The sequence below is a fragment of the Alosa sapidissima genome, chromosome 18, assembly GCF_018492685.1.
Source record: "Alosa sapidissima isolate fAloSap1 chromosome 18, fAloSap1.pri, whole genome shotgun sequence".
Lineage (NCBI taxonomy): Eukaryota > Metazoa > Chordata > Actinopteri > Clupeiformes > Clupeidae > Alosa > Alosa sapidissima.
In genome coordinates, this window is record NC_055974.1 from 31,428,658 (window position 1) to 31,438,823 (window position 10,166).

Sequence of the window (10,166 nt, forward strand, 5' to 3'; positions counted from 1 at the left end):
CACAAGTATACTTGGCCTAGAAACCTGATTTACGATTAGATTGCTGTGACGACACGATCCATCAAAAACCCCTATAGACGCTCGGCTTCACTGAACTTTCAATGGCACTACAGAGTGGGCTGATCTCGGTGCAGAAAAGCTACACGTTTATTGGACAAGCGCCACAAAATCGTCATTTCCAGGGAAGCCCGGGGTCTCTGGGAGTGAATGGGACAGTGGGATGGCCCGGACGCCGAGCATCTGTATGATGATTGGAGGAACCGTCATAGTGACTGGACTCTTTTTGATTAACAGCATATGTCGTGATTGGAGAGGAAGAGTTTCAAGTTTAGGGATGCGTTAACGTTAGTGTTGGCCATAGACTGTATAAAAATAGGTGTGGGCAGGTGAAGCCAAGAGGCAAGTTGCAGCTCAAATTCTCAATACTGTAAATAAAACGTAAATATGGAGTTACTGAGTTTGTGACATGCTTTTGTTTCAGTTGTGTATTTCAGCTAGGTTGTAGCCAGCTAGCTCGCTATCTAACTGTGTAGCCTGGAGGCATTATGCTAAGCTAGCTCGCTATCTAACTGTGTAGCCTGGAGGCATTATGCTAAGCTAGCTCGCTATCTAACTGTGTAGCCTGGATGCATTAAGCTAAGCTAGCTCGCTATCTAACTGTGTAGCCTGGATGCATTATGCTAAGCTAGCTCGCTATCTAACTGTGTAGCCTGGATGCATTATGCTAAGCTAGCTCGCTATCTAACTGTGTAGCCTGGATGCATTATGCTAACATCCTTCTGATTAGTCTTCCCTGCCACAACATAACATAACACATCAACATAAAGCAGCAAGGCAGATGAACTTACAGAATAACTCTAGTAGACTACCAAATAGCCTAAGGGAATATAATAGTCTAGTAGGCTACCAAATGGCCTAGGGCATAAAAAAAAAAAATTCTTGGGTTCCGGTTTCCGACCGACCCTGTCAATTTATGTGCGACCCAAATTTATTTTATGAGCTTGGGGGAAAAAAAAACACTAAATAGTCTATGCTACATTAAATAAATCCACAAATAAAAGGCAAACTATAATTACATGAATTACCCCTTGCGTTATGTATAGGGATGAGCGTATTCTCTCTTTTACAAAGTAGCCTATGCACAGCTGTTCACGAAGACGATTGTTTTCGTCACTTACCAAGGCACTCGCAATTTTGTCCAAACACCGCAACTTTTTCGCAAATTTGACCAATCATCGTAGTTTTACCGTGAAATTTCACCTACCACAACAGTCCCTCGCGCAGAATATTGAGCCAGATGGCACACTTACTTCTGCCCCTTCTGCATATGACACCAAAGACTGCCATAACGTGTTCGTTCCTCTGCAGTTTTGATGACAATAAATAGAAGGCTAACGTTAATGATCTGCTTACTTGCATCTCTCAACCTGGTGTTGCTAACCTACCTAGGCTATGAAAGTAAGTTAATTAAGGCCTACTTGGTTTACTGACATTTGAGTAGGCTATGCAACCCATTGGCAAACATTTACCTGGATATGTCCTTAGCTTATGTCATGTTTGCTAGCTTGTGGGCTTAGTTTGAGTAGTGCTACCAAAATCATAGAAATGAATAAAATTGCAAGACATTTACAGTACCTCTTCTATGATCCAAGAATGATTTCATTCGAGTTGTTTTTTTTAACATTTATTTTAACTAATGACATAGAAGACATTCCCAATTGCATCCACATATCGTAATGCACTATGCAAAAAAAGATTTACACTCGTAGCCGAACACAGTGAGATGCAAGCCTTCCAATCCACTCAGAAATGTAATTAGGCTACTCTCACGTCCTTAAAGGGGCAGGCAGTCAATTAGATGTACACCACCAATGTAATGACATTAAACAGAAGTGTCGTCAAATAGTTTACATCAATATGAAATTACTAGATACTTACTTGGCTATTAGTAATTATGCAGGCCACAGACTATGAATTATTAAAAAGATATGAACTTAATATGAATTACAAAGTATATGAATGTATTGAAACAAATGACATGATGCCATCTCTTTAGGTGACTGTCTTTTTTGGACAGTTCTATGAAAGGTTATACTGCTTTGTGAATTACCTCAGTCAAAGCATTTTCACAAATAAAGTAGGCCTACTTTGATTTTCTGTAATCCTTACTGTTTACCTTTGATTATCCTTTTTTAATAAGCATCAAGATTATCAGTGTGATTTTGGTCTTACTAACCTTAATTGCCCTAAAATTTAAAAAAAAATCGCAACTATTTTTGCAATTTTCACTTCCTCCCGCAATTTCTCCACAAGAAACAGCTAAAAACACTGCAACTTCCATCCAGGCATTTTAGGTCGAAACAGTCTCAAAAAACCTCGTGAAATCCTGGAGGGACTGATTTTCTACCCATCCCTTACTGCCACTGGGGGAAAAAAAATAAAAAATCCCTACCGACCCATGGCCTCAACTGACAACCAACAGGAACCAAACCTTTTTTTTTTAAGGGAGCTATGCCTAAGGGAATAGAATAGTCTAGTAGGCTACCAAATAGCCTAAGGGAATAGAATAGTCTAGTAGGCTACCAAATAGCTCCCAAATAGCCTGTAGCCTGTAGCCAAGCCAGCTGCCATGTCTCAGAACTCTATACTGTTTGGTCCATTCTGGGTTTTGGGACTTTTGCCCTCAAATAACAATATAGCACCTTAATAATATTCATTTCATAAATGACCATTTTTTATCAGAGCTTCCCCTATTCCAAAGAGCAGCAACCGCCACTGATACATACACAGTCAAGACAGACAGACAGACAGACAGACACACACACACACACACACCCATACACCCATACACACACACACACACCCATACACCCATACACTCACACTCACACACACCCACACACACCCATACACTCACACTCACACACACACTCACACACACCCACACAGACACACACACACACACACACACACACACACACACACACACACTCACTCTGTAAGGCGGTGTTCCTGTAGGCTGAGCCCTCGTGAGTTTAACTCATACGGCTCCAGACGGGGGAATGACGCGGTCATGGCTCGTGGAACCTTCGCCAACATCCGCCTTCTCAACAAGTTCCTGGGCAAGCAAGCGCCCAAAACACTCTACCAGCCCACAGGAGAGACGGTGAGTGTGTGTGTTTGTGTGTGTGTGTGTGTTGGTCTTTGGTGTGTAAATATATGTATACTCATGTAATAATTCTGTCTTCAATTTTGGGAAACAAACAATTTTTAAATAGTCTGTTTGTGTGTGTGTGCTCGTGTGCGTACTTGTGTGTGTGAGCATGTGCGTGTGTGTGTTTATATGTGTCTGTGTGTGTTGTGTGCGTGTGTAGATGGACGTGTTTGATGCTGCCGAGCGCTATCAGAAGGACGGCTACCCTCTCCTGGTGCTTGCTGGGAAGGAGTACGGCTCTGGGAGCTCCAGAGACTGGGCTGCCAAAGGACCCTTCCTTCTGGTGAGGACCCCGGGCTGGGGCTGCCCCTTCACATGCCTGAATCAGTCTCTAGTTAAGAGAGTGCCTTCCTGCTTGGAAGCTCATTCAGATACACACAGAGAGAAACCACACACACACACACACACACACACTCACACTCACACTCACACTCACTCACACACACTCACACTCACACTCACACTCACACTCACTCACACACACTCACACTCACACTCACTCACACTCACTCACTCACTCACTCACACTCACACACACTCACTCACTCACACACACTCACTCACACTCACTCACACACACTCACTCACACTCACTCACACACACTCACTCACACTCACACACACTCACTCACACTCACTCACACACACTCACTCACACTCACTCACACACACACACACACACATACACACACACACACACACACTCCATCAAGTAGTGTTAATTTTGTCACCTATTTTTAATTTAGTCTTAGTCTTAGTCTTGTGACGAAATGTCCTTTTTAGTCTTTGTCATATTTAGTCATTCAAATATCATTTTTGTTAGTCAAGTTTTAGTCGACTAAAAGTCTCGTCATTTTAGTCTAGTTTTAGTCAAAAGAAAACTAAAGGTATCTTAGTCTTAGTCAGTTTTAGTCAACACATTTTAGTCTTTTTTTTTTATAACAAATTATTTCTGATTACCATTTGAGTCAAATAGTGTTTCACACATCTCAATTTTCCAACAATATTGTGTGTCCACAGGGCTACTCGTCTGTTATAATTAGTCATTCTGATTTTTTGTCAGTCAGTATGTTTACATTCACAGGTAAGTCGAGCTACAGTTATAGCTTGGCTGGGATTTGACCATAGACAGTAAAAGATTTGACCGGACCACTGTCATATTCGTAGACCAGTGTTTCTTAAAGTGTAGGTCCGGGGATCACTGGTGGTCCGCAAGCTATCCCAAGTAGAACGCGAGCAGACGTGGTAAAATATAATATAGATGAGTTGTTTGCAATATTGAACCAACTTGTATGTAAAAACAGTTCTACAACACTGTCTATGTAAGATATGCCAGTTTAAATCATACAGTATGAATCCACACAATAAGCAAAGTGCAAAGACAATAAGCAAGGTGGTTCAGTGAGTAGGCCTATTGTGTAGACTAATTATAGGCTATTGTTGAAGTAGGTCTAATCTTTTTTTTTTTTAGCTAGGGTTAGTTAAGTAGTCCTGAAAAAGTTTGAGAAACACTGTCATAGGCCAAAGTATTAATGTTTTACTCCGCCTCGCTAGATGGCGATATGCGCCCAAACACAACACATTCCCCAAACAGACTCTCCATCTTAGCCATAGCTAACTTGCTAGCGAACTTTCCATATTAGCTTACTTGCTAGCAAACTTTGCATCATCAGTCTAACTAGTTAAATAGTTGACATTACATGAGGAACATTTTCGTATGGACATTCTGGGGGATGTTAATTTGTATGAGAGAAGCTTCAACTTCTGGGTATGTAGCATTGTGGCATAAAGCTTAGGTAGTTAGCTTGCTAACTCTGGCAGAAATCTCCAGTGTTCTTGTTCCATGTAGTTTTGTGTTGCAGCAACAGCACGTAGACTAGCCTACAGGAAAGCTGTTGCGTATGAACTCATTCGGAATATTTTGAAAACATAACAGCTAGATATTCTGTCTTCTCATTTTGTAGACGAGAATGAAGAGAGATTTTATCTTAGTTTTTATTTCATGCAAAACATTTTAGTCTTGTCTTTTTTCGTCAACAATAATGCATCTTAAGATAGTCTTAGTCAGTGTTTCAGGACATTACTGCCGTCTCGTCATCGTCTCGTCTTAGTCATGAAAAAAAAGGTTGTTGACGAACATATTTCCTCTCGTCTTGTCTGACGAAATTAACACTACCATCAAGCATCTTCTTTTCTTTCTCTCTCCTCCTCTGGTCTCAGGGCATCAAGGCGGTGTTGGCGGAGAGCTATGAGCGGATTCACCGTAGCAACCTGGTTGGCATGGGCATCATGCCTCTGGAGTATCTCCCTGGAGACACGGCCGAGACGCTGGGCCTCACCGGCCAGGAGCGCTACACTGTGGTCATCCCCCCACAGCTCACACCACGCATGCTGGTGGACATCAAGGTAACACGCGCACACACACACACACACACACACACACACACACACACACACACACACACACACACACACACACACACACCTGCCAGGAGCGCTACACTGTGTACATCCCCCCACAGCTCACGCCACGCATGCTGGTGGACATCAAGGTAACACACACACACACACACCTGCCAGGAGCGCTACACTGTGGTCATCCCCCCACAGCTCACGCCACGCATGCTGGTGGACATCAAGGTAACATACACACACACACACACACACACACACACACGTACGCAAGCACACACACACACACGTACGCAAGCACATACACACACACGCACACACACACACCTGCCAGGAGCGCTACACTGTGTACATCCCCCCACAGCTCACGCCACGCATGCTGGTGGACATCAAGGTAACATATACACACACACACACACACACACACACACCTGCCAGGAGCGCTACACTGTGTACATCCCCCCACAGCTCACGCCACGCATGCTGGTGGACATCAAGGTAACATACACACACACACACGTACGCAAGCACACACACACACGTATGCAAGCACACACACACACGTACGCAAGCACACACACACACACGTGAACACACACACAGTAATAAAGCCCTGCTCTTGTGTGCCCCTCTGCAGCTGGACACTGGGAAGTCCTTCCAGGCGCGGATGCGCTTCGACACGGACGTGGAGCTGACCTACTACCACCACGGCGGCATCCTCAACTACATGATCCGCAAGATGGCCACCGAGTAGAGAGGACCTGAGAGAAGACCTGCTCCGTCTTTCCGGATGAACCATCCTAAACGCACACGTTCCCCCCAACTGTTCTGTCCTTTCTTTATTTCCGTGTCCTCCTGTTGCCATGGAGACCCAACCCTTCTGTCCTCTCTTTAGTTCCGTGTCCTCCTGTTGCCATGGAGACCCAACCCTTATGTCCTCTCTTTAGTTCTGTGTCCTCCTGTTGCCATGGAGACCCAACCCTTCTGTCCTCTCTTTAGTTCCGTGTCCTCCTGTTGCCATGGAGACCCAACCCTTCTGTCCTCTCTTTAGTTCCGTGTCCTCCTGTTGCCATGGAGACCCAACCCTTCTGTCCTCTCTTTAGTTACGTCTCTTTCTGTTGTCGTTTAGGAGCAGACCGTCTTCTGCTCTCAACTGTACACTTCTGTTTTCCCCTGTGTGTGTGTGTGTCTGTGTGCATGCGTGTGTGCGTGTGTCTTGTTTGTTTGTTTGTTTGTTTGTTTGTTCAGTGCTGCTCTGGTTCACTAGCGCAAGGAACTCTTTTCAAGTGTTTTGAAATGACCAACTAATCTAGAGTTGCTACTCACAGCTCCATACGGTTGCTAACAGAGCTCGCTAACACGGCCCAGAATCTAATCCTACCTCAGCGTTTGCCAACATCACAGGTGCATCTACACCTGATGTCATGACAGGTGCGTCTACGCCACGCCCTAGTCTCATCACAGGCCAGTCCAAGCAGCACCAGCATTGACTCAGTTGGCGAACATGAAGCCCGTGGCGCCGTCAGAATTTCGTCCGAAGGCCCGTGACTTGCTAAAGGTTTTACTGCTCTGTAGGTTTTACTGCTCCGCCAAACTCAAACGCACAAATCATGTGGCTGGTTTATGTATTTTACGGCTTGCCCTGATAGGTTGCCTTGGTGACTCTGTAGCACTTCCTGCCCAGTCTCCTTGGCTGCACTAAAATGCAGAGGAGGCGGGGCTCTGTTCAGCCCACCCCCAGCAAGGCGACCAATCAAGTCGTTTTTTTTAACGTAGACCAGTGTGGAAAACCCAATCAGCATTCAGTCAGTAGACGGGACTTGGCCCTCGTCTCCAATTAGGTTGTTATTCCAAAAGAGTCAGCAAATGTGCTGTACATGGAATAATACACACACACACACACACACACACACACACACCTAAATGAATGAATAAGTAATAAAATACTTATGTTAGAAGTAATACTAATGATAATAATGTTAATATACTAGAGGTCTTTTATATTACAATGTGTAATATTCCGTATCTGTGTTGTCTGCGGTGGTTAGGAGGTGTAGTGGGTAATGGACTCATGTCTTATAGGGCAGTCTGAATATTTCTCCAAGTGCCTACTGGCAGACTCCAAGAGCAGTTTAAGATGAGCGGAGTCACACACACACACACACACACGCACACAAGCAAACTCTTGCACAGAGTTTAAGTTGAGCAGAGCCACGGACACACACACAGTTTAAGATTAGCAGTGAGAGTTTGGCAAAAAGTTTGTTTCTGGTTCTAGCTGTTCTCAACTGAAGGTGAAGTGGTCATTTTGGAATGCCCTCAAAGATCATGTGTTCTACGCACATCCAATCAGCACAGCCAGAGGGCGCTGGAGACCATGTGTTCTACGGACATCCAGTCAGCACAGCCAGAGGGCGCTGGAGACCATGTGTTCTACGCACAGCCAGAGGGCGCTGGAGACCATGTGTTCTACGCACATCCAGTCAACACAGCCAGAGGGCGCTGGAGACCCATCCACTGCCCGCCAGCCTCTTGCCCCCTCCACCAGCTTCCCCCACCACGCAGCCAACCTTAATCTTGAATAGATGCCATTGCCCCAGTTCATTTATTATTGGTCTCCATGAATTATGTGCTTGATTATTGCTCTGAATGCACTGTTGATTTTACCTGACGTTTTAATCAAATAAAGATATTCAATTAATGCATCTTAACACAATTGTGTAAGAGTTTTGTGTAAGACTAATGTGGAATACTCTTTAATGGATAATTCAGTCACAGAAAAACCAAAACCGCCTACTTGTTTCTAACAAATACATTTTCCTGCTTTATGTGTTTATTTTTCTGGCCGTATGACTACTATACATTGTTCATTTTAATGTTAAAATCATGTTTAATGATTGTAAGTCGTGGATAAAAGCGCCTGCTATGAATGAACCATAAACGTATTTGATCCGAGTTTGCTTTCATCTTTTATCGTGTATTGTTGCGTCATGAAGAAGCGGAGAATGTTGGCTCGCTGTTTTCACTAGTTCTTGGGCCAGTGCAACAGAGTGCAGTGCATTTTTTCTACCGTTTTCTACCCCGCTGGACTGGACCCCCCGAAAGGAGGGTAGGGCAGACACAGTTTTCTGTGAATATCTTGAGAACCGTAGGGCCTAGGATGACCAATTTTTTGCGTATATTTGCCTCCAGGGGTCATGTAAATCCATTCCATATGACCACCTTATTTTTGTATGTTGATCTTAAGGAGCCATGTCAACCCATTCCATAACCACTCATTGCATGTATAGATAGCGCCACCTAGTTAAAAACAAAAAAGTAAAAATGAGGTGTTGTAATCGCAGGTATCTGTGAACTAACATGGTCCAAACTGCACGAAATTGGAAGTGTAGGATCATTATGACACCCTCTGAATGCACGCCAAGTTTCGTGGAATTCCGTTCATGGGGGGCCACACAATAAATTAATTTATGTTACTGTACCCCAACTGGCCTGTAGGTGGCCGGAGACAGTTTTCTGTGAATATCTCGAGAACCTTAGGGCCTAGGAGGACCACCTTTTTTTGTATGTTGGACTTAAGGGGCCATGTCAACCCATCCCATTTCCACTTATTTCATGTATAGCGCCACCTAGTTAAAAATTAAAAAGTAAAAAATGAGGTGTTTTAATCACAATATCTCTGGCTGACATGGTCAAAACTGCACGAAATTGAAAGTGTAGGATCATTATGACACCCTCCGAATGCATGCCAAGTTTCGTGAACTTTCGTTTATGGGGGGCCTTACAATAAAATAATTTATGTGTACATTTAGTGACCGTACACCAAAAGAGTTTTCTGTGAATATCTTGAGAATTGTAGGGCCTAGGATGACCATTTTTTTGCATATGTTTGCCTCCAGGGGTCATGTTAACCAATTACATATGCACACATGTGCATAAACAGATATTCACACACATACATTCACAGTAATCATACGTATGCCACATACACACACAGTAGATGTACGCATGCATGCACATGCACACACAGGCCAATCCACAAGCACATGCACATACGCATACACACACACAGACACATAAACACGTACACGCACAAATGCAAACAATTCAACAATTTCTTAAAATTATGAACAGGCAAGATGGGGGTGGGGTTATATAAAATGTATTTTACATGTGAAATCTATGAACTAATCATGTTTTGGTACTTGTTGTCTAGCAGATACCAGTGAGAATTGAGTGTGCATAATGCAATTCAGTGAGACAGTTAGAATCATATATGCCTTTCACCTTTTGTTTTTAAGATAGATACCGTGACTTTGATGAATTACTGAAGCTAAGCAGGAACAAAGGAGGAAATGAACACAATTTGCCAAATGTGACTTATTTTTGTGGAAAAAATGTGCCGGACTGGGCGGCTCTGCGGTACATCTAGTTATAAATTAGCAAGAAGAATGAATGATGGAAGTAATGCATCACATTAATTATTTTATTCAAAATGGTTAAATGCATAAATCCTATCACTAGTATTTTGGGTATTGTT

General features: G+C 43.5%; 1 protein-coding gene and 1 long non-coding RNA gene across 2 annotated transcripts in view; one reads left to right on the plus strand and one right to left on the minus strand.

Annotated features, from left to right (window-relative positions):
• The window catches only part of aco1 (aconitase 1, soluble), a 30,406-nt gene extending 21,825 nt beyond the window's left edge, over window positions 1-8,581 (plus strand). The window contains exons 18-21 of the mRNA XM_042070018.1: window positions 3,019-3,166; window positions 3,375-3,497; window positions 5,435-5,620; window positions 6,264-8,581. Of these exons, the coding sequence (XP_041925952.1) occupies window positions 3,019-3,166; window positions 3,375-3,497; window positions 5,435-5,620; window positions 6,264-6,380 (574 nt within the window). The 3' untranslated portion in view covers window positions 6,381-8,581. The remainder of the gene's footprint in view (window positions 1-3,018; window positions 3,167-3,374; window positions 3,498-5,434; window positions 5,621-6,263) is intronic.
• Window positions 5,648-5,947, minus strand: LOC121689871. Its single transcript, XR_006024911.1, has 2 exons — window positions 5,772-5,947; window positions 5,648-5,699 (listed from the first exon to the last, which is right to left on the minus strand). It is a non-coding gene; the product is annotated as an uncharacterized LOC121689871 (long non-coding RNA).
• Window positions 8,582-10,166: the final 1,585 nt, after the last annotated feature.